Below are 23,753 nucleotides of genomic sequence, written 5' to 3'. Positions count from 1 at the left end.
GGCCTGGGCAGACTTAGCCAGCACGACTGACTGATAGCTTACTAGTGATGACGCTACCGGCTTTGCCTGTATGGACGATAACTTTTATGCTAGTCTTAGTGGAGACTCAATTGCGTCATGGCGTTCAAGGTTCTTAATAAACTGAAAGAAGTCAAGTACGGTAATTAGATAACGAGATACAAGTATCGGAGTTATGAAAAGCGAAATGGATTGTTAAGCAAATGTACACTCGCATGAAAAAAGCTATGGTTAGATACCCCGGGAAGTTTAATGGGGTTAGGTATCTTGCTGACGCTATACCGAATAACAGGTATGTATTATACTGCTATCTTAACCCATTCAGTCGTTCTCGCCATTGCATAATCCAATAAAAAAAGCTGCCTACAAATAAATTTCCACTTCCCCTCATGTCTCGCGTATTTCACAGGTTCTCAGCCATCATCCCCAGAAACCAGCTACAGCACTCAAGAAGAATAGCCACAATGCCAGTAGTAAGATCCGCATATGATCCCAAGGACATGCAGTTCCGCCATCTCGGCCCAACGGGTCTGAAGGTGAGCGTGCTGTCTTTGGGTGGATGGCTAACCTATGGAGGTACCGAGAAGGGCGAGATTGTCAAAAAATGCCTTCAGACCGCCTGGGACCACGGTATCAACACCTTTGACACAGCAGAGACTTATGCTTCGGGAGAGTCTGAGCTGGAGATGGGTAACGCCTTGAAAGAACTTGACTGGCCTCGCGACGAGTATGTCCTTACCACCAAGATCTTCTTCGGTACCGGTCGCAAGGAACCCAACACTCGCGGACTTAGCCGAAAACATATTGTTGAGGGTCTTAAGTCTTCCCTCGAACGTCTGCAACAACCATATGTTGACGTTGTTTTCGCTCACCGCCCCGATTATGCTACGCCCATGAAGGAAATCGTGGAGGGCTTCACTCAAGTCATCCGAAACCTCAACCTAGCTTATTACTGGGGTACGTCAGAGTGGAGTGCTATCCAGATCATGGAAGCCACCCAGATCGCAGAGCGATATAATCTCATCGCGCCAGTGGTCGAGCAGCCCCAATACAACGCATTTCACCGCCAGCGATTCGAGGTCGAATACGCACCGCTCTTTGAGCAATTCAAGTACGGCACCACAATTTGGTCTCCGCTCGCCTCTGGCCTATTAACAGGGAAATACAACAACGGTATCCCCGAAGGATCGCGTTTCGCCAAACACGGAGACTTCTTTAACGATACTATCAAGTCATTACAGACGGAGGAGGGTAAGGCGAAGCTTGAGAAGGTTAAGAAGCTGACCGCAATTGCGGAACGTCTTGGCGGAACTACTGCGTCGTTAGCTTTGGCCTGGACTCTCAAGAACCCGAATGTCAGCACCGTAATCCTCGGCGCCACAAAAGTCGAGCAAATCGAAGACAATGTCAAAGCTCTCAAGTTGGTGGATAAGCTAACACCGGATGTATTGGAGGAGATCGAGAAGATTCTTGACAACGCACCTGCTCAGCCCTCGAAGTATGGTCGTGAGAGGTAGAAACTTGGGAGCAGAGGATAGACTGACGATCCATAACCAACGAGCCGGATATCTTATCCGAATGTTCGATAGAATCAAAATGGAACGAGACTAAAAATGATAATCTCGCTAGTTAATAATAGCGCCTTACAAGCACGGACCTTGCACTATTCAGACCCGGAACCATGTTTGTGAACTGTTATTTTTTCTTGTTTTCATTCAAGAAGCTACCTAAAAGGAATGCCTGATATATGAGGGGCTGACCGCATGTTAGGTGCCCAACATTCCCCCTGATTCCCCAAACCAAGACCAGAATTCAGGGGTGAAGTTCTCTTCGCATAAACCAAATCTCTAAACTCCGTGAGGCTTTCCTTAAGGCTGGCTTCTGTGCCCACTAATAGTAGTATGATGATCACATGTCCGGACTGCAGGGACCAACTGTCATGGCCCCATCAACGATGAAGTTGGTACCATTGACCCAACTCGCACCCGGGCTGCATAGGAAGAGGACCACGTCTGCAATCTCCTCCGGGAGTCCCATCCGCCCCATTGGTAAGTGGGACGCGATGGTCTTTTCTAACGCCGGAAGACTCTTGACGGCATTTTGCACCACAGGAGTATCCACCCATGACGGTGAGACGCAGTTGACGCGAATGTTGTGTTTGATGTTGTCGAGAGCTGCGAAGAAAGTCAGCAAAACAGGTTTTCTCGATATGGGGACTGGAAAATGCAATGGCGGTCACTTACCCGCAGTCTTGGTTAAACCGATTACCGCGTGCTTCGAGGCAACGCATTGCACTATTTTCGGTAGACCGATGTGGCCAACTACTGAGCTAATGTTGACAATAACCCCACGGGAGACACCCCGCGCTGGGAGCGATTCGTCGATCATGACAGGTTTTTGGGACGCCATGACTTTCGTGGCGGCTTTTAATACTAGGAATGATCCTTGTACGTTGACTTCGAAGGTTCTCCGCAGCGTGTCAAGGCCGGTCTCTGATACCTCGTTGTACTCTCCAAGAACCTAAGCATAAGAAATCACTATTAGTATCGAGAATCGCAAGTAGTAGCATCAAGTCGTATGTAGAAACGTACAGCAGCTCCATTTATGACGTAGTCAAGGCGCCCGAATGTGTCTGCCGTACGGTCAATGGCGTTTTGGACCGATTCTGGATGCGCCACGTCGAGCTGGTATGCTTCTACTCGGAACTCGGGATTTATGGCGACCGCTTTGCTCTCTGCGGCGGTCTTGATCGCGAGTTCGAGGTTGATATCCGCTACTACTAGTCCGCGTACCCCGCGTCTTGCAAATGCCACGCAGATCGCCTTTGATATTCCGCTACCTGTCTGAAGTTAGACTCATGAAGGACTCATGAAGGAAGGTCTCCCGAAGGGATGGTTATTACCTCCGCCAGTAACGAAAGCGTTTCCTGTAAAATCTTGCCCGGCCATGTTGGATGTGTGATAAAGTCAGCTGGTTATAGTGTGAGGGTTTAGTTAATTGCTGCTAGGGTATATAGTGTTCAAAGTGATTCCGATGTTATAATGAAGATGGAAAGAGTGAGAGAGCTATGTAAGGCGAGGGTGGATGTAGAGATATATATACACGTAGATGGTTCCGATATAGGCATCCGTAAATCTGCCCCTTGAGGTATTGCTTATGGCCCTAGCACGCCTATAGAAAGAAAAGCTATACCCCCTGAAGACATCGACTAGGGAGACCCGCGCAAAGCGATAGGTAAACCAACGAATATCTTTTTAGTCGCGTCCTACGATTCTAGCTACCAGGTCTTTGGGGGTGGTGCCGCTTACGAAGCTTGGGCAACTATGTAAGCGCAAGGTTCATTCGAACCAACTGCACCAACAGATCTTAGAAACCGGCTGAATAAGAGTGTCCGGACCATTTTCCATTGGAGCGTATGCCGTATTAAGCAGCCATCGGCTCAAATTGAGGGGTGTACCACAGATAGATCGCTGTTTGCTATGATAGCATAGCTATTATTGCCATGCCTGCTGCTGGGTTGATTTCATCACAGTAGCCTTTTCCCGAATCTTTCCAATAATGACACTACCAATGTGATACGGAATGCGACACAACAAGCTATATCCTATAGCCGACCGATCCCCATCGGGTTCGCCTATACTTGGCAATGTCTAGCAGATACCGAACGTTGTCACGCCGGCAGGGTCCCACAGACGTCTCCACAGCCACGTTTCTACTCCCTGGCAGAGTTAGCAACCTGGTTTATATGCGGTGTCGACATTGCCGCAGAGGGTTATTCGCAGATTGTCGATCTCCGCTTTGACATGAATGAGTACCTCTTGAGGCCCCCAAGTTGAGGATCGTATGAGCCAGCCTCTTACTAAACTTGTCTACACTATGTATTGCTACCGTGGGGTTCTCGACTCTCGGTAAAAGATTTCTCCGTCGTGGAGTTTGGAGTTTTTCGAAAGTTCTTAACCTAGGTTAGTGGCTTATAGTTTGTCTCATTGAACTGTTATCAAGCTGTCAAGTTCAACCTCTTGATGTCTCAACGCGTTTTCCTTCAAGCCATCTCCGCACTTTGCTGAAGCTCCCCCGTAGCTAGGTAGCCATAGCTTATGCATGTACGATGTCAACAATGAACGCGAAGCAGATGCCCAACCGGGTAACAAGGGTTCCCGGCCAATACGCTCCTCGTAGGTAGTATAACACCGTGCCCTACTCCCCGGCGCCACATGGCTTACATAGGTAGGCAATCAATCTGTGGGGAGCACGTGGCTTGACTCCCGTCTTGGCAGCCTTGCATGGAGGATGGAGAGACATCCTAGCTTCTTATAATCTGTCTACTATGTAGACGATTCATGTCGTTGAATCTGGTAGGAATTCAGTTGGTTACGCCAACCTGGACTTGCCAATCCGAGTTACGATTCTACGTACCGACAGGGCTTCATGAGTGTGAGCCAACCGAGAAGAAGAATTCGGACTAGTTTACCAGTCCAACCCCGTTTGTTTTCGTAACCTGAGTGGATACTGGTTATTTTTGAGCATACCCAGATCCACATATAGGACCATCCAACTTAGATATCTGGTCCTAGCTCGTTATCCTCATTATCAGCCCCCTCTCGTACCTAGGCCCCTATCGATCTCTTGGTAACGCTTCGGGAATGCTTCTACCTAGCGGCTGGACCTGTTGTTGGTCCAGGCTGTCAAAATAGGGGTTGGCTTTGTAAGTTTCAAGACTGAATTTGGGTCCAATTTTTATCAGCTCAAGGGTTAAGAATCGAACATCAGCCAAGGGTCGTCGGGATCGTATCGAGCTGGAATTATTAACGACGTCGGAATTAATGGCTAATGGGAACATATCCATCACATGCTGGGCACGCAATGCATATCCCATCCACGTGAAGAATATCCCGGGACGTACAGGATCCTCCGAATACCCCGCGGGCAGAACGAAAAGGGAAGAAAGGTTAGTACGTAACCTAGGCTGATGTAAGAAAGATTTCATGCAAATTGAAAACAAGGCCTTGGGAAATTACAAGATCCTGCCGAGGACTTATTGCATATGTCTAACTTAGTTCAACTTAGTCTATTGTTTTATGCTAGACTTTCGTAAGACGTGTATGCGGTTAGAGATCGTCTAAACTCGATGCTCTGTACACAGCTAACCCTATTCATCCCCAGGGTTTCATTGTGATACCCCGACTAGCTGAAAGGGGTAGGGACCACGAACATGGTACGTAGCATTTCCATCCGACTTGCAGGCCGGCCCGTTGAAGCTGGCTAATGGACCATACTTGGCTCCCCTGCAATGCATCGTGTTAGGCAAACTATCTTCCCGTTAGGTTATTTCACGTTGCAGCATCACATTGAGATGTCAAGTGATATGGAGTAGGGGTATACTGACCTAGGTATCTCAGGTATTCACACCTGCGAACAGCAGCGATTCGCGATTAGCGCGCACCTTGGTTTCCTCCTTCCCGCCTGGGTTAGCGACTCGCTACCCTTTCGTTGGGACGATACGTATGTTCTCGCCGCGACGAAAATCTCCTACGGACCTATCCAAGACGTCGCAAATATCTGACATGCATGTGAGCTACCAGGATGTCGTTACTCACCGCTCCGCTACGTAATGTTTTTCCAGGTGAGAGAATCGGGTGTGCGGCTTGGTTCCGAGACCATCCGAAACATTTATTCCCCGGTCTGCTCACGGGCCGACCATTTATCGCATTCGGGCTCGAGCTGCTGGAGTGGATGCTGGAACCTTTACAGAGATATCGGGTAGTTAGGTAGGTTACAAACAATAGATTAACAACCAACACACCACCATTTAGCGTCAAGTTCAATAGCTTCCGGGGACAGTCTCCTCGGGGGCGGCCCGATAGGTGTTTGGTCAGAGCTAATGCCTTTTGCTTACGTTTATATTAAAGTGGATTATCTCGAGAAGAAGTAATTTCTTACCATTCGGACAGTAGCAACATCACGAGTCGCCACTACTGTGACAAATACAGTAATACCGGCAGCTTACGTTAAACTAATATGGGCTCTACGGAGGGGTTATGCCAAGCTTGTCTAGTTACATGCTGTTCATTTCGAGGTTTATGCTATAGCAGACCAACGTCGCGGTGATAGATAGGTAGGCATCTGTAAGAATGCTTCGGGGGTATAATCTCAAAATGGCTAGCTAGAATCCATCGGCCAATTTATATAACTACTTAAAAACTACACTATTGAGTGAATTATGCAACCTGCACTCAAAGCTGTCAAAGGCCATGTGCCAATAAGTTGACTAGTGGCTCGATGTCTGCTACCCCTATTGGCAAAGATTGACAACTATTGTACTGCACAGCAACTCGGCCGACAACTCTCCCCCCCGAAACATCAGCACATAGGGCAGGGAATTTGATAGTGTTGAGGTGTCTAGGGATTAGTCGGAAGACCCGGATATTGTAGTAGATGCGACGTATAGTTTGGGTCAGTCCATAGTTAAGAGTAGTGAGATATCTTATGTAACCTAGTTAGCTATAACTAAGGTATCCGTAAGGTTCTCGCCCGGCGAAAATGGCCCCCTGACTCCTTTTATCGCGCTGATCCTGGGTACCATCGCATGCTGTAGGGCAGCCGTTTCGCGAATCTTTTACAATATTTACGTCATATCCAAGTAGCACTAAAACTCTTGGTAATGTAATCAAAATTAGGAGATAAAAAGTATGCGCGTACTTAAGAGGCCAATCACTGTAGAGATGTTTAGTTGCGTTTATCATACACCTCCTAATACTTTACACAAGCGCAGAACGTCTAAGCCAGGTCAAAGCGAAAGAAGTACTCTAAGAATCATTATAGATTTGTCTGTTAACGCACCTATTACCTACTACATACCTGAATAGTCGGATCTGAATTTAACTTGCTGTAGTATTAGGGCGGAAAAATCCGCTTGGGCCAAACCAGGTACCTTTTACATAGTAGTTCCAGTAGGCATATGGCTACGAGCTGGTTAGTGAGAGTACTCCTGAGTTGGTGACCCTTGGGCGACTTACGAAGAAATCCTTTTTTAAATGGTAGAATAACCGACTAGGCTTCTCCTGGCCACCAAGTATATTTGCAAAGGTCTCCTTGGGCACACCGCCGTACTTGAACTCGCAGAGCATAAGCTCATTGTGACCGGTCAATAAGGGGCAACTTGCATAGCCGTCATACGACGCCTTGAGCTCCTTGCCTTTCATGACCGCCAAAAGGTTGTCTATTAGAACTGGCGTTTGCGATGTGATAGCAGCCGCGGTTTTGCTGTTTGGGAGACTCGATGCATCGCCAAGAGAGAAAACGTTCTTGTACTTGGTATGTTGCGTAGTGGACTTATCCACATCAACCCAACCCGCGGCATCCGCTATGAGGAGAAACATAATTAGTCATCTTTGACATAACACTCATCATAATGAGAGTTTCTTACAGGATACTTACCTAGTTGAGATTTAGCAACCCAGTCCCACGGCTTTTGAGGAGGTACCACATCTATCAACATATGAGTTAGCAATTATTATTCTAACTTACACAACTTTAAAGCTCGGAAATGTGCAGAAATATTTAATGCGAAAAAAGGGGCAGGGGACCAAGGGGATTGAAGAAAGCTTACGTAGAAATCCGAACTCTCTTTCAACAAGTGCACTATTAGCACCGTCCGCCAAGTTCTTAAATGTTGCCACCTTGTTCTTTGGGTCTACTTTAACTAGGTTATGTTGGAAAAGGCCTTCGACATTGCGCTGTTTGCGCAGATCTTCAAGCGGCTGTGAGTACTTCGGGACGGCAAACATGACTAAATATTATTAACATATATGAGTCGATTGACGGGATACGTTGGTCGTCTTACCTGGAGCACCAGTTGCGAAGGTAATGTTGATATTGTCTCGCACGCCATCCCGTTTCCACTGCGAATGGGCCATCCACATAATCTTCTGAGGAGCGCCAGCGCATTTAATAACACCAGCAGGCTGAGTGAAGATAGCTGGCCCTTTCTTGAAAGCTTGCATATTCTTCCATACCTGCTCCACCGTCTTCTCTGAGTAGATAGATGATACCTGGCTAGCGGGGTCTTGTAGAGCTTGCTCAAGACCCGAGACACCAGCAAAGTTTGTCTCTAGGCCTGGGGCAACTACTAGGTAGTCATATGATACATCAACTCCTTCAGATGTTTTGATTGCGTTGTTTGCTGGATCAAACGTGGACACTCTCAGAGGATAGTGTTTCACGCCTTGTGGAATCACTTCGGACATAGGCCGATGCATATCTGCAAGGGTCCTCAACCCGGAACCAACAAGTGTCCATCCTGGCTGTTTCGATGTTAGTAACTCCAGATATAATAGGAATAGGAATGAAGACTTCTTACTTGGTAGTGGTGGGTCTGTGCAGGGTCTAAGATGGCGATATCCTTATTCTCAAAATCCGTGCTACGCTGCAACTGGGCAGCAACAGTAACTCCAGCTGTACCTCCGCCAACAATAACTACACGATGGTGGGCCTTTGATGGTATCGAGGTTGCGTAGGTTCTTGCAACCCTCTTAACTGGGACCCGAGCAAGTGGGCGAAGTACACTGACTCCAGCCATATTTGAGTATTATGTCCGGATAGAGCTTTTGATTGGGCAACAGGAAACTGAGATATCTACCACTCCGAAACTGCACGCTGATTACTAGCAAGTTTTATTTATTAGCTTGGTCGATAGGAAGAAATGGTGGTCACGTGAAAGCACGCAATACTAGTCTCAGTCTTATTTATTGCCTATTTGCTTTAGTGCGACCAATCAGGTTTGCCGTCTAAACAAACATAGAACCACAATCGTATGGATCCGCCAACTTCATCTCGGAATTAGATGCGATATCCTTCTAAGTTCACAAGTTAGCCGAATATCGTTATAGATCGATAGATAGATCAAACAAGAATATGTTGAAATATTACCAGAATTATCTACGTTGAGGATGAGTGTCGAAGTCAAATGCGGGAAGAAATGTATTTAAAGGAACACGGTAACTAAGCCGAATGATTCTTCATGTTTTAAAGTTGGCTAAACTTAATATATTACCGGCACGGCTCTCGGGTAAGGTTACGATAAGTATAAGGAGAGATGCTTTGCTGTTTATAAATAATTAACTCAATGCAACTACAGACATGTCTCCTATATAGGGTACGTACTGTAACTTATCATCCCAATTGACAACTGGCTGTTAAGCAAACTTCTTTATATCAAGTTTTATTGGTGCAAACATAGAATGCCTATCCTTAAAAAATAGATATTAATGCTCAGCTAAACTTTACCGTCCAATATATCAATTTGTAGCCCCTTAGCATTTTTAGAACCAGTGTCATGTCGCTCATAGCAACTTGCTACGTACTACCTTCATGTCAAACTAGCGTTTCTGCTTATTCCAAATACACTTCAAGATAGTTAAATTGCTGAAAGATACGGTAGATGAGTTGTAGTATGTTGACTTAATTAATAGCTGAATGAGTGAGGAAGGAGGTCCTTTTTATATATGCATTCCACTCCAAGATGCCATGTACTGTACCTGGAAGCAGTCCCTCGACACTCATTTCAACATAAATAAGATGCTACGTATATGCATTCTTCTGAATGAATCAATATACAGTGATACGGCACAGTGGTTTTTGCTGACTTATCCCGGCTCGTTTCCGCCCTGATATTATTCCCTCGGTTTTAATACCGATCTGGCTGGCTGTTTAATTTAACATTAGGCACCGACATTCAATTCTGGCACAATTTTACATCTGAGCCCTCCTAATATTGCCGCCAGACTATTGGAGCAAGGAGCAAACCCTAACGCTCAGGACGCTTCGGGTCAATCGCCATTGGATTATATCTTATCTCATAGGACAATACATATGTCAGACCCCGGCTATCTCCGCAACTTATCATTGCTATTAATCAAATATGGTGGTTTATTACGAACAACTACAAGTACGGAGTGGCATACATACCTCCATAATCTAGAAAAGAACGGGCTTAGCACACAGGTCTTCGAGGACTACGACATTCCTTCTTGGGACCATACAAAGCCAAGCTACGTCCAACGCCAGAATAATGGCGGAAGCCCCCATGGATTAGACAGGAAGCATGATACAGGGTCATTGCTGCGTCTAAGCCCCCCATCCCGAAACCGTCGTGATTATGGACCATCCCAAGCAAAGGCGCGGCAAGCCACCACCACACGAAAACGACGTCGGCGGCAAGGTTAAGCTAGAGCTATAAGAATGATAAAACTAAATCTCTCGGTGGTCTAATGTATGATATCCGTCTTTCGGGGCATATTGGATGCTCCTTTCTTACTCTCCTTACAACTCAAGTGTACGGGTAAGTATTTATTTTGATTCTTCCCTGAATAGGATGAATAGGGGCACATATTACACAGAATGTACTACTATGAGCTTTATAAAATTCCTAGAATTGAGTGAAGAGGAAGAAATTCACTTAAAGTATAGTGAGCTGACGTGATGTAGCCTCAGGGGTATCAGGAGATTCTTCTCGAGATTCGTACATCCTAGGTCACTCGGACTTTCATTTACATTAATCAAGATATATAAAACGAGATACAATTCGGATAATGACTTTAGTAATGAGTTGTGCTACTTGCATATTGGTCTTCCAACCCTTCCAGGCAGATTACTTTTTAGAATACTAACAGGTCGCCTACCACCAACTTTACTACGTGTAAAATAACATGGCTTAATTTGATTTATTTACCTCCACAGAATCCTGTGATTTTTCAACAATAAGGAATTAAAGCCCGTTCTTATATGTACCTAGGTACGTAATTGTATTAATAAGGGGGTTCTAACTCATATTTACGAAACATTGACATGTTTTGTTTCGGTTGAGTTATTGCCAAGTGATAAAACCAATTTGGAACCAAGGTCAACCTATCTGCAAATAAGAACGAGGCCTAGCAAGAGGGTTACGGGGATCTCTATTAAGTTATTTATAAATGAAAGTTTTATTAATTTATCGTCGTTAACGAAAGACAAGGCGTCTTTCTTAAAGGGATGTGAGGCGGAACTGAGGAATATGGAAGGGCTGATAAAGTAATCTGTAAATAGCACTATCAAAAATTGACGATATGGTGATATATAAAGTATATAAACTTTAATTATATAACTCATAAAAGTCTTAAGGTACATTGCTATTTACGTATTTTAGTAACAATATAATTAGAAGTGGCTAAAAATTCAAATTTTACTTTCTTGTAATCAAGTAAACACAACTTTCTACATCTAAGGGACGCAAAGCGAATTCTAGTGAAACTACAGGCCTATATTCAAAAGTTTCTAGACATAGGAGATCCTATGCTGAGATTATTTCTAAACCGAGTCACTCATAACGTCGCCAAAAACGATAACGATTAGCTAAATGAATCAATTAGGACCACACCCCGATATCATAGATGCAGTCAATCTAATAATAAAGCTAAACGCCCATTTACCAGTCGATGCCAACTTTGCCGCGTCTACCTAAGACAACATCCAGTTGTGTCTCTTCGCGACCTAAAACGCCCTAACTGCATTACTCTTACATCATGAAGCTGCGGCTATGCACCCATAGACAATACGAAAATGCTAGGACGTAGCCTTTCTATAGTCAGCCGGAAAGGCGATTATGGAACAAAACTGCTTCAAGAAGCACGTGCCATTACCTGCAGAAATCTCACATCCTGCTATAGGGGACGATCGCAGCATCAATAATAGGGGGTCTACGGTGAGCCATGGTTGACTCGGGGCCCCACTTCAATTTCCAAGAACTCTCCCTATCTCGTGCCTTCTCAAAAGCCTCTCGGCATTCAGCTGGCAATTCTTCCAAGACGTCTTTCGGTACGGCTCCGAGCCCTTGGAAGTCGGCTAGGAAACCTGGTATCTCATGCTGCTCATATACGGCAGACGGGAGGGTAGCAGGGGGTGTCTCCATGTACGCGTCGATAACTTTGAAGTTACGAGGTATCTTCGGGTCCAACGGTGGAAAGCGAACGCTACCAGTCGGGGCGGAAGAATCTGCAACCTGCTCAATCTTCGCATGCGTAGGCTGCATAATGGCGGGATACTGTAACATATTTGTGTGAACATCGTAGACACCGGATAGATTCATGCGTCGAATGGCACCTATTTCAGCATTGAAACGGCTAGAAGACCAGTTAATAATCTTGAATGATCCCCGAGTGCTAATGAACGGAATGACAACGTACCTCGCCTCACGAGCATGCTCAAATTGCCAGTTGATATCTGTAACATTCACTCGCCTCTTTTTAATATCTACCTTACCGTTTTGAGTGGGAACAGAGGGAGCCCCTGAGTGGTAAACAGCGCTGGCACCGTGCCAAGCGACATACTGGTTCTTGTTGTATTCCTCGCCCTCGACGAACCTGTCGTTAGGATCAGCAAGCTCGCCCTCTACAACGCCCTCGGCTCGGGCCTTGGCAACTTCGTAATCGTCAATGATTCGCTTTCCACCGACAACAATCAACGCGCCAAACTCCCGGAATACCGAACGGGCCGTAACGATTCCTATCGCACGGCCCTTGTAGGAATGGGGGATGATATCGCGATCGATCATGTCTCGTTTCTCGTCGTCATCCACAATGATCTTGTAAAGTCGCTTGTGCTTGGTGAAGAACAAGTAAGAGTCTCTGAATCCCACGCAACGGGCGGGCTCGGTGGACAACATATAAAGGCGATCTCCCCGACCCGCAACAGTGAACGTTCGGCAACGGTACTCGCGTCCTCCCTGTAGGTTTCCCATCTTGTCTACCTTGGTCTCTCCTTCGGGGTCTTCGGGTAATGCGACCTCATCATCGACAATATCCATCATGTTGCCCTCTTTGTCGATCGTTTGCTGCGTCGGCTGATAAGAGGCTCCCTTCCGGCCACCTCTACCTCTCCATCCGCCACGACCGCGGCGCCTTGGGGGGTCATTTGGATCGCGCTGGGGAGTCTCGAGCGGTAGGGTATCCCAGTCCGGTGGTCGGTTCTTAGGAGGACGGCCTAGACGTCTCCTTCTAATGACTGGCTGAGGTGGAGGGGAGGGCGATTTCACGGATGGTCCATCGGAGTCTTGGTTTTCCTCGGGCTCTATACCAGACTCATCTTCGTTTTCTTGTTCCTCGGGTTCTGCTTGCTGTTCTCCATCTGATGCGTCGGCATCTAGCATTACTTCATCTTCGATCTCCTCGAGAGCTCTCGGGGTACTCTCTGCGCCATTGATACCAAGGTTAGATATATTAAAGAGATAGCCATTAAATTTCAATAGCGCGCGCGACAAGAGGAGGAAATTCAAAATTGTAGCGACTCACCAAGTTTTGCAGCAGCACGCTTAGCGGCCGCGCGACCGGGTCGCCGAGGCATAGTTAGGGTTGTGAGATAGCAATGCGCATAAAGGGACTAACAAAAAAAAAGGAGGTGGACCGGAGTGAGCAGGTTGCGACGGGTTGATGATAGAGGGTCACTTGAATGCTATTAAGATCGCTGATTAAGATGGAGGCTCAATTGACGAAATGTTGGAGAACGCGGCGCTTGCACACTAACGCGATTTCCTATGGGGCACAAACTCCCTTAGATCTACCTGCCTTTGATGCTAAGCCAAATCCACCAATCACATGACTAGGATTCTGATTATATAACGTTCCTTGTATTATATATACCTAGGTACCTAGGTAGCCTTTAAACACCAAGACCTCACTTTTCACGATTTCTACTCTAGATACGCTAGGTGCGCTTACCTTATATTGATACACTTCTTGCTGATTTCTAAATGGATTCATCGTGCTTCCTGTTTTTTTTCTCTCACATAAAATGAGAAGAGCCGATGTGCTATGCTAGGGGAATACGGTAGAGTAGGTTGTTAGATGAGATCCACCGGAACAGCTAAACTTACAATCCTATAGGTATATACGTAATCTAGTCTCAAATATATTGATGGTATTTCATATAATACCCGAGTTAACTGTCCCGTATTATCACGAGTTAAATGTGTGGTTGCAAGTTGAATATATTTCCTACGATATTGACTCGCAGCGTGCTTTTCTAAGGAGACTATCACCTTAAAAACGAACAGTTCCTAAGTAAAAGTAGTACCACCAATAAAATAAACTGCAGTCTTTTTAAAGTTTAATTCCGCTAATCATATAACAGCGGGACAACTCCGCCGTGTACAACCCCTATTCGTGTAAATAGTGGGACACTAGTCCCCCTATCATCGAGCATATTAGAGTTAGCATTGGTTTTAGTCTTCATGCTAAAGCATACGAGCTACATAGCAAGAGTTAGTCCTCGCTAAAGGAAATCTACAGCAATAGTAAAACTCTACCATAATAAATCCAAGAATCCTTCTACTCGGCAGCTACACCGTTTAGGTGAAATACCCTCCGACATTCCTACATTAATACCTCAACGAGCATCCCCTTCCCCTCCTTAGCCACCCGCAAGCTCGCAATTTGAAGTGCCTCCTTGAACTCGCCTACCGTTCTAACTCTCAAACCCTTCATCCACGTGTCCGCATTTTCTGCCGCATTATCCCAGCCAACTTCCGACCCCGCTGCCGCTTCTGCTAGAGCAGCATAATTGGGTGTCGGACGGAAAGAGACGTTGACTTCCTCGTCCGTTGCTGAGGTGCTAAGACCGTTAGGATAGACAAGTTCCGTAGAGTTCCGCGGAGCTTTCCAACCTTGAGTGAGAAATGTGTTAGTCTAGTCAGAACCCAAGGCTAAATCAATGTGTATATTCGTCCGGGGTGAGGATAGGGGTTGATCACACGACGTAACTTACCTCCGTTATTCAAGACGATTGTCAAAATCGGGATCTTGTACTTGCTCCCTACCCACAGCGCAGTAGATGGCGCCGCGCACATAAAACTCCCATCGCCGACTAATTGGCACACAAGGCTCGGTTTCTCTGCTCCCTCCTTCTCTAGGTCTGCTAATGCCATCTTAACGCCTAACGCTGCACCGTTACTCCAGCCGATACCAGTTCCGCCGCAATTGATCCAGCTCCCCGGTCGGCTGGGCTGTATTTGATCATATAGTAACTGTCCGGCCGTAACTGCTTCAACAACATAGGTCGTGGAGTCTGCAAGGGATGATTTCAGGAGACTACCGATGTTATATGCATTCAGCGTTTCTTGATCGCCCAAGCGCGGTTGAGAAGCGATACTCGCTAGACGGGCATTATGAGCTTCTACGCGAGCCTCGCCGCGGGCTGCATACTTGGGATCCCGTAGTGTTTCTGTAAGTGAAGAATCATTCTTGATATGGTCGACTAGTTGTTTGAGTACTGTAAAACTATCTGCTTTCCATCGTCCGTGTGCAGGGAAGAAAGAAACGGGGATCTGTTGATTTAGGGGGTCGCTATCTACGTGGTATATCTTAGCATCCTTCGGGGGTGGGTTACGGGACGGGATCCAGGGGACGTCACAGTCAAGTAGGAAGACCACGTCTGCATCTTTACTACAGTCGTCAGAACTAAGACGGAAACCCTCGGAAGCGACATGATTGAAAGGAAAGCACACGTCGCTGCCACCCGTATCATGGACGCGTATACCGGGGATGAGGTCTGCCAGAGCGACGAGAAGTTCCGGCGTCCGGCGATCACGACCGGAGTATCCCGTAATAATGAGCGGGCGCTCGGCTTGGACGAGTGCTGTTGAGATATCATGGATAGCATCGGCTGGAAGCGCGCTTGGACCGATCGGCACCCATTGCGCTTGATCCAATGACGATGGTGGGATTTCTTGAGCTAAAACCTCCCTTGCGCTGGCGATATAAACTGGGCCCTTGGGTGTGCTACTCGCGAATTGAAGCGCGCGTCCGATAGTCTGCTTAATATTTAATCCGGTGCGAACTTCGCCTGTATACCTACAATACTGCCGTACTATGGCTTTTTGGTCCGGAGCTTCTTGCAGCCAGTGCATATACTCCGTTCGGGAACCAGGGAGTTCCCCGGACTCGGTGTACGGGCACAGGCCAGCGAAGATGAAGACCGGGGCTCGGCCGATGCTAGCATTATGGATACCTTGACCAAGGGCCTGCGTTCCGACATCGACGTGGACGAGAACAGCCTGCGGACGCCCTGTCACTCGAGCATACCCATCGGCCATCGAAATCGCGGTGACCTCAGAAGGGCACGTAATCATCCTAGGCCAAGAGTCGGGTCGCTCTCTTTTGCCTTTGACAATGGCCTCAATGATGGATGGATGATCTGATCCGACATTGACGAAGCATGCTGTTATGCCAGCCTTATGACCATAGTAAGCGTTAATGTCACTAACAAGTAAACGGAGACACCTACTTCCCAGAGCGCCTCAAACAGGGCGAATGAGGTTGTATATCTAATTGAAAATTAATTTAGATGACTAGTATATAGTAATTGATTAAGGACATACGATCCAGAAGTAGTCTGCGGTTTAGCCATATTGAGTGACTTAGACGTTTGAGATTTATGTTGCTGTGTTGAATAGTTGGTAGCAGATGTAAGCGGGATTCCTGCGCGAGACCAACACGTAAAAGGCAAGACAGGCCCCAATGCACGAGAGCAATAATATGGCCTTCGGACGGTATTTATCGCCAACCTGCGGGCGAGCAAACTTTGAAAAACCATCCTAGCAAATATGGGCTGTGGTAACTGACCTTTGTAAAATAGGAGGGAGGGGAGGTTTTTAACCATGCAAGGCGGGTGGCATCGGATACGACTTGGTTAGTTACACAGGTGCTAGGATTACTTCTATCAATTAAAGAGAATTATTCGTCGGATGACTAACCCGCGATTGTTCTCCCTTTACAGAGCTATTAATAGTATATATTCAATATTCAACCTCGATCTTTATTTCAAGTATTTTTTTTTTCACAGATAATTCAATTATTGATAATATGTTTTGCTAACCTATGTCGAAGTTAATATCACAACTTCATCCTCATTGAAGTATCTTGTGTTATAAGTACCTAACCTAGGTAGTACCCCTATGTTGACCACCAAGACACTTACATATATCAAACAGAATTTCAAAGCGTAGAATACCAGACTACATACGCTCGCCGGTGTCCGCTTACGGAGCCATGTTTCCCTAGATAAAAAATATGTACGTAGAGGGTCCGATATTTCAAGGCTTCAACCGGCTTAGGACACGGCTCATATTGTTTGACAACATTATTCTCATCATCTGATCCGTAATTATGCCCTATCGGATGCTGCTTTGAGCAGCCATGGCTGATGGAGTAGAAATATCCCTTAGAGTCTACCATAGGATCGCCCGGCGCCGATGAGACGATGACTATACAGGGCGTTCCTTAGCACATAAAGAGGGTATCAATTTCCATATTAGGGGCCAGCCAAATGCAATAGGTGATGAATGTAGTTAAGTTGTAATGTAATAGCTCTTGGCGGATTTCTGTAGCACCCGTGTTTAAGGTGAATTCCGTCAAATCATCATGATACCAGAGGCTTTGATACCAACTTAAGAGTTCGAAAGGTTTATTGTAGTTGATTCTAGCAATATACTTGGGCCATAGCAATATACTTGGGCCAAAGATATCACTCGATAGGATGCCAAATTCCCGCTTCTGACAAGTGTTGTCGATTCTTAATGAGAGTTGTTATGGTATCAGGATATACATTGTGAGAACAGAGCTATAAGCACCGACCTGAACTTGATATAGCACACCGCAAAGCCACAGATATTCGTCATCAGACAATCCCGCAGTTTCCCATCCGGTCCAATTGAAGACCTCCTCTTCATTTCCCAAGACCCATATGCTAACTTAGCACCAAACCCTACGTGTAGATTACGCCAACTCCGATCCCGAGAACCCCTATTGTCAAAGGTATAAGTAACAGACATGTAGTACTACGGGGAAGCTCTTACCACTAGTGGAACGCTATTGACGCTCAACCGTAAATTCATTTCTTATTATTACAACACCTTCTTCCGGCTTCTCTCTGTGGGGTAGATGCCCCATCGGCGTCACATTCACATCATTGCCATGGTCTTGCAGCTCGATGTACGGCCCATCTCCGTTCGTGCTAAACATCGTGCCCATGAGACTCTTGGTAAAGTATGGGTCTGATGGTGGATGAGATGATCCTTTCGATTCGTTCCAGCCCCTGACTTGAGAGGCAGTCGGGCGATTCGGAGTGTTGGCCTTGCGGTTTCGTTTCCGGAAGAGGAACGCGAGCTCGGGGAAGCAGACGCACAGGTTGCCGGAGGCAAGTTCTGCTGCTCCCCATAAGAGAATCTCGGGTTGCCTCCAAGATGTATCGGGGTTGCCGCTGTTCTTGAGACGCACGACGAAGCCGATTGTCGCGAAAATGGGAGCGCTGTACGCGATAAGTATGCGACCATCATTGTTTCGAACACTTTCTCCGACTCAAGGATCTGCATTATTTTCGTGAGAAAAAAAAAGAAAGACATACCATAAACCAAATGTAAATGCCAAGACGACAAGAGTTTGCTTTAGCTTATCCATCTGGAGCTGCCGGACGGCGTGGACAGGGAGCAATAGAATCAAGAAATCAGTCACCGTGTTAAAGCCACCGCTGACGTTTAATATTAGATTGGTCTGCACGCATTTCCCAGGGAGCGTCTTATTCCAAATCTTCTCCCGGGGTGTACATTCGAAAATCTTGACGAAGGTGGTAATCCCGTAGAAGCCGGTAATAAGAACGATAAGCGTGACGATGGCCATGTCAAATATGCTCCATCGGATAGGCGAGAAGACGCGACGATACAACCAGAGAACGGCAAGCTTGGTGACTCCGATCATGACGCCGTATTCGATAGACGCAACGTTAAACCAGTACGAGGCTTCGTGGAGTTGAGCCGGCGTGATATCCCAACCATGCTGACCACCATGATGAGACATGGTAGCCCTCATAATGCCGCAGTAGGCAATGGTGCCTGCCCACGCGGCCGTCACTATAAAATCTTCGAAGATCCATACGCGCTTAATAGCAATACGGGCGTAGCACCGTAGAATGAAGAATATAGTAACAAATGGAATGCATATCCCTATCGTGATGTCGGCGAGTCTAGCTAAGGAAGCCGGATGATCGGGATTCGACTGCACGCCAGGCGGCGGCTCCAGAGCCGGCGTAAAAGTGGGTGTAGGAACCGTCGAGGTCTCTGACATTCTGGGGGCCATGACACGAAGTCAAGCGGAGTGAGAGGAGAGAACGGGCCTAGTGAGATTTACAACCGCATATATAAAGCAGTAGGATTCATATTCTTAATCAATCAATCCCACATCCACATGGTCATGGTAGGGAATAATGCTTATGTCTTATTGTTTTTCGTAATGAGTACCTTACCTAGCCTACCTAGAACCTACTTTTATTCAGCCCCCCTCCCCACGTTGTATTGCATAAAAGCTGACACCATCCGTACATACATAAACGCCTCCTTTCCAGCTTTCCATGCAGGTGTTCCATGGGCGGCATGGGTCTTTGCATCCGTTCTGATATGCAGTGTACCAACGCGGAGATGATATATGATATTCCTGCTGTAACTCCTCCCACACAGCTAGGTAATTAATAGCCCATTAGCAAGTCACCTAGGTAATACTCATACAAGGGCGATCGGGCAATAGTTAGACAAGATGAACAACGTGCTGATCCAGTAGTCCGGTTTACATGCCACCTGAGTTGCAATTATCGTTCTAGATGTTTGCTCGTCGTATGCTGGAATGCACTTAATGCAACGCTTTGTATGTAAGTCAGAGCCTTACACGACAGATGTAATATACAAAGCGCCGAGACGGAATCCCAGGTGCATTGAGACAATTCTTTTTAAACGAGGCCGTAGTATCTAACGAAGTGCTGCCTCTTTCAGCTCACTTATCCTGGTCTCCTTCAATCCTTCCGCCACGTTGTTTATGATACCCTCCCTCCATTGGCCTTCGGGCACTTTTGTAGACAATCTATTATCGAGGCCGTTGGGTTACCTTTTCCAAGTTTCTTTTTCTTTTTTTTTTCTCTCAACCCTTCGTGTGTATTACCACCTGAGCAATAATGGGCACTCTAGGTACGCCACCTGAATATATTAATTGTCACCGACGACAGATGCTAACAATGCTTAGACCGTGACGCAACCGAGTCTACCTCGACGTTACCTGACGACCCCGACACCCTGTCGGAGGCCGAAGCGTCAAAGTTGATGCGCAAGATCGATCTCCACGTGCTCCCCATGCTCTTCCTGATCTATGTTGCAGCCTTTCTTGATAGGTAAGTTTCTCGTGCTCGTGCTCGTGCGCGTGCGCGTGAGAATTCCCCGATTGACCTGGAGACTTACTTTTCAGGGCGAACATATCAAATGCTCTCACTATGAGATTACCAGAGGAGTTGGGATTGACTGGTCAACAACCTAACATTGCGCTGGCCGTGTTCTTCGTTCCTTATATTGTTTTTGAAATACCTTCAAACATTTTAATGAAACGATTTAGCCCTCATGTATGGCTATCTCTTTGCATCTTCTGTTTCGGCGTTGTCATGCTGGGACAGGGCTTCATCCGGAATTACAGCGGCCTACTCGCAACGCGCTTCTTACTTGGATTCTTTGAAGCTGGCATCTTCCCGGGGAGTTTCTATTTAATCAGTTTCTGGTATAAGCGACAAGAGTCGCAGAAACGGTTCACCGTTTATTTCTGCTCCGTTATTCTAGCTTCCGCGTTCGGTGGTCTCCTGGCCTCTGCCATCGCAGAAATGGACGGGATACGAGGCTTAAGTAACTGGAGGTGGATTTTTATATTAGAAGGCATCCTAACTATTCTAGTCGCTATCGCAGGGTATTTCTTCGTTAGTGATTTCCCTGGAGAGGCGAAGTGGTTATCTGAAAGAGAGAAACAATTCGTTCTGAGAAAAACTCGGGCAGAGGAGACTACTTCGGAACAGAAGATCACTGGGAAAGATGTTACTGAGTTCTTCAAGGATCCCAAGAATTACCTCGGTGCGATAATGTACTTCTGTACGTCTTTACTCCAACTTGCATCTCCCCAATAATCCCGTGCTAAGTCCTATCAGGTGTTGTCGTTCCGGTTTATGCATTCGCCTATTTCACACCAACAATCGTTAAGACGCTCGGATACTCAGTAGTCCAAACACAACTGCATTCAATCCCCCCATTTGCAGCTGCGCTTGGATTGTGTCTGGTACTAACATATCTGTCAGACCGAACAGATAGTCGTCTTCCATACATCATATTCCCCATTGCTGTTCTTATCGCAGGACTTGCAATTTTGATGACGACACATTCGAACTTCTCAGTACAGTATGCAGGACTTTGCTTAGTCTGTATGGGTGCCTTCAGTGCGGGTCCCGTAGTGATTTGCTGGTATCTTATGAATCTCCAAGGACATAAGCAACGAAGCATTGGTTCAGCGTGGATGATCAGCTTTGGTAATACGGGAGGAATACTGGCTCCCTTCGCATTTTTACCAAGAGACGCGCCATATTATCATCCCGGCTACTCGGCGTGTATGGCGGTCGCGGCGGTGGGTGTTGCCGCAAATCTCTGCTATGCACTCCTTATACTGAGGGAGAGGCGCAGGGTACAACATGATGGCGGAACCGAGAAGACACATGATCTATCATTGTAGATGTACTTCACCGAAGCTGCGGGTGATAACACTTCGGCCTAACCGCCGGAACTTCGACTTGATAGTACCTAAAGGCCCGCAGATACAACCGCAGATACAACGTAAGGGAGTGTAGCACCGTTTGTGGCTCCGCTTTGTCAGGTACATTTACTGGATATAAAACCTATAATATCCGCTTGTCATTAGCAAACAAACAAGCAGGTGGTTTAGGTTGCCTCATATCATATCTTCTAGATTATATTTCTTAGAGCATTATAAATCCCTTAGATCATAGATTTAATTTTCCCATATATTCCCATATATTCCCATGGCTGCCGAACTAGAATCCGGCCTCGTTCTGAAGAGCTCTGAAGGTGCGCTTATACTTATGCTACGAGCATAATATCCCCGTTTATATTGCTGAAAGATGTAGTAGTCCATGTTGCATCTACGGAACCTGTCGCAGCTAGTTCGGCTCCTGCCGAGCTGGCTGCAGGTCTGTCAACGGTAAGCGTCCGCCACTCAATCGTCGAATAGTCATCGGATATGCTAACGTATGCCGGCATGTAGGCGCGGAAACTGTTCATCTCTACGACTGTCATATTGATGAACTTCAATGTTACATTGGGTTCGTCCCTCCCTAGTGGAGCGGGAGATACGCTGAACGCTCATTTTGGTGTTACGTCTGAACTCCAGAAGCCATTGCCAGTGGCTGTTTTCCTCGTTGGTTATAGTAGGTAAACTTCCAAGTTAAATAATATAACTAACTACCTCTTGGATTAGCTAGCTATTCTAACTGACCTTTTTATCAAGTTTTCGGGCCCATAATATTCGCCCCGCTCTCTGAATCGTGGGGTCGTCGTCCGGTCTTCCTGGTATCCTTCGGCATCTACACTGCATTCACACTTGGATGTGCCCTAGCACCAAACTGGCCAGTGTTTCTATTCTTCCGCTTCCTGCTAGGTTGCGGCGCGGCCGCACCGCAGACCGTTTCAGGCGGCCTTTTTTGTGATATCTATCCCGATCTGGGGCCCCGCGGTCTGGCCATGACGATGCTCGGCCTTACAAGTAACATTGGACCCCTCGTGGGGCCTATCATCTCGGGATTCACCTCAACAAAAGTTTGGCAGTGGCAATTCTGGAGCGCTTTGATTCTTGCTGGTGCTAACTGGCCTATGCTACTTTTTGTACCCGAAACGTTCGCTCCCGTAGTCAACGCCCGCGCCGTAAAAAGTGCTACAAAGGCGAAATCGCATCAATTAGCCGCCTCTGTCATTACTAAAACACGATTAGGCATTCGGAATCGGGTGAGAATTCTAGCACGTCCTATCCGCATTCTCTCGGAACCTCTCGTTTTCTTCACGGATCTCTTCATCCTCTATCAATATGTCATCTACTTCCTCTACTTTGGGGCGTATCCAGTCATTTTCCGCGGTACATATTCCATGTCCAGTGGAGTTTCTGCTTTGATGTTTATCCCTACTGGTGTCGGGGGTATTTTTGCCATTGCTATATTTGTAGCTTGGGATAAGTTTCATAAAAAAAGCGTCGAAAGAGGAAGGCCATGGGCTCTCCAGGAGGAGTACCGACGACTTCCACTGGCCTGTCTTGGTGGCCCCCTGTTCGCTCTATCCGAGTTCTGGCTGGGGTGGACTGCTCGACCTACCGTTCATTGGGTCGTTCCCGCATTATCAGGCATATCGCTAGGCATCGGTATCGATCTCACGTTTCTAGCACTAAACAACTACCTCACGGATGCATACGGCATTTACAGCGCATCGGCGTTAGCGTCAAGCGTCTTTACGCGAAATATTTTCGCAGCGATTATTATTCCTCTTACCACATATCCACTGTATGAGAATCTAGGTACCGATTGGGCCTGTACATTACTGGGATGCTTATGCGTTGCTTTGACTCCGATCCCATTCGCATTTATTCGCTGGGGTCCGGCCATGAGAAGGCGTAGTTCTTTCTGCCAGAAGTTAGCACGTATGAAGGACGAGGATGAGGGTGGTAACATGGTGGTTCCCCTTTGACCGAGCTAATCCCGACAAGACGTTGCACACATACTATTTATGAGATAGCTTTGTCGCAACCTGAATGGCTGGGATTAGAAATTTGCGTAGTAACTAAGAGAAGCCCCATAGAAAT

General features: G+C 46.6%; 8 protein-coding genes across 8 annotated transcripts; 3 read left to right on the top strand and 5 right to left on the bottom strand.

Moving 5' to 3' along the window:
• Positions 1-482: 482 nt before the first annotated feature.
• F4817DRAFT_356038 (Aldo/keto reductase) lies at positions 483-1,535 on the top strand (the record flags this gene model as incomplete). The annotated part of the gene is made up of 1 exon (XM_049305740.1): positions 483-1,535. One exon carries the CDS (start codon positions 483-485, stop codon positions 1,533-1,535), a length of 1,053 nt encoding a protein of 350 aa, XP_049163273.1.
• Positions 1,536-1,730: 195 nt separating this feature from the next.
• F4817DRAFT_134440 (NAD(P)-binding protein) lies at positions 1,731-3,595 on the bottom strand. The gene is made up of 4 exons (XM_049297783.1): positions 2,921-3,595; positions 2,610-2,857; positions 2,262-2,538; positions 1,731-2,192 (listed from the first exon to the last, which is right to left on the bottom strand). The coding sequence occupies exons 1-4, from the start codon at positions 2,964-2,966 to the stop codon at positions 1,927-1,929; spliced, it is 837 nt and encodes a 278-aa protein (XP_049163272.1). The 5' UTR covers positions 2,967-3,595; the 3' UTR covers positions 1,731-1,926.
• Positions 3,596-6,764: 3,169 nt separating this feature from the next.
• Positions 6,765-8,703, bottom strand: F4817DRAFT_324844 (FAD/NAD(P)-binding domain-containing protein). Its single transcript, XM_049301689.1, has 6 exons — positions 8,378-8,703; positions 7,862-8,321; positions 7,628-7,807; positions 7,456-7,506; positions 7,035-7,381; positions 6,765-6,980 (listed from the first exon to the last, which is right to left on the bottom strand). Exons 1-6 carry the CDS (start codon positions 8,594-8,596, stop codon positions 6,897-6,899), a joined length of 1,341 nt encoding a protein of 446 aa, XP_049163271.1. The 5' UTR covers positions 8,597-8,703; the 3' UTR covers positions 6,765-6,896.
• A 2,672-nt stretch (positions 8,704-11,375) lies between these two features.
• Positions 11,376-13,561, bottom strand: F4817DRAFT_324843 (chromatin remodelling complex Rsc7/Swp82 subunit-domain-containing protein). The gene is made up of 3 exons (XM_049301688.1): positions 13,341-13,561; positions 12,237-13,239; positions 11,376-12,173 (listed from the first exon to the last, which is right to left on the bottom strand). The coding sequence occupies exons 1-3, from the start codon at positions 13,390-13,392 to the stop codon at positions 11,705-11,707; spliced, it is 1,524 nt and encodes a 507-aa protein (XP_049163270.1). The 5' UTR covers positions 13,393-13,561; the 3' UTR covers positions 11,376-11,704.
• Positions 13,562-14,420: 859 nt separating this feature from the next.
• Positions 14,421-16,452, bottom strand: F4817DRAFT_356033 (thiamine pyrophosphate enzyme; the record flags this gene model as incomplete). The annotated part of the gene is made up of 4 exons (XM_049305739.1): positions 14,421-14,710; positions 14,812-16,276; positions 16,330-16,369; positions 16,424-16,452. 4 exons carry the CDS (start codon positions 16,450-16,452, stop codon positions 14,421-14,423), a joined length of 1,824 nt encoding a protein of 607 aa, XP_049163269.1.
• A 948-nt stretch (positions 16,453-17,400) lies between these two features.
• F4817DRAFT_134312 (uncharacterized protein) lies at positions 17,401-19,262 on the bottom strand. Its single transcript, XM_049297782.1, has 2 exons — positions 18,448-19,262; positions 17,401-18,351 (listed from the first exon to the last, which is right to left on the bottom strand). The coding sequence occupies exons 1-2, from the start codon at positions 19,173-19,175 to the stop codon at positions 17,913-17,915; spliced, it is 1,167 nt and encodes a 388-aa protein (XP_049163268.1). The 5' UTR covers positions 19,176-19,262; the 3' UTR covers positions 17,401-17,912.
• Positions 19,263-19,610: 348 nt separating this feature from the next.
• Positions 19,611-21,822, top strand: F4817DRAFT_324836 (putative allantoate permease). Its single transcript, XM_049301687.1, has 4 exons — positions 19,611-20,053; positions 20,109-20,253; positions 20,328-20,992; positions 21,049-21,822. The coding sequence occupies exons 1-4, from the start codon at positions 20,041-20,043 to the stop codon at positions 21,621-21,623; spliced, it is 1,398 nt and encodes a 465-aa protein (XP_049163267.1). The 5' UTR covers positions 19,611-20,040; the 3' UTR covers positions 21,624-21,822.
• A 108-nt stretch (positions 21,823-21,930) lies between these two features.
• On the top strand, positions 21,931-23,638 carry F4817DRAFT_356030 (major facilitator superfamily protein; the record flags this gene model as incomplete). The annotated part of the gene is made up of 4 exons (XM_049305738.1): positions 21,931-21,976; positions 22,039-22,109; positions 22,173-22,335; positions 22,416-23,638. 4 exons carry the CDS (start codon positions 21,931-21,933, stop codon positions 23,636-23,638), a joined length of 1,503 nt encoding a protein of 500 aa, XP_049163266.1.
• Positions 23,639-23,753: the final 115 nt, after the last annotated feature.

This window comes from Daldinia loculata (genome assembly GCF_022478755.1).
Source record: "Daldinia loculata strain CBS 113971 unplaced genomic scaffold F4817scaffold_3, whole genome shotgun sequence".
NCBI classification, from domain to species: domain Eukaryota; kingdom Fungi; phylum Ascomycota; class Sordariomycetes; order Xylariales; family Hypoxylaceae; genus Daldinia; species Daldinia loculata.
This window is presented reverse-complemented; position numbering and strand designations above follow the sequence as displayed.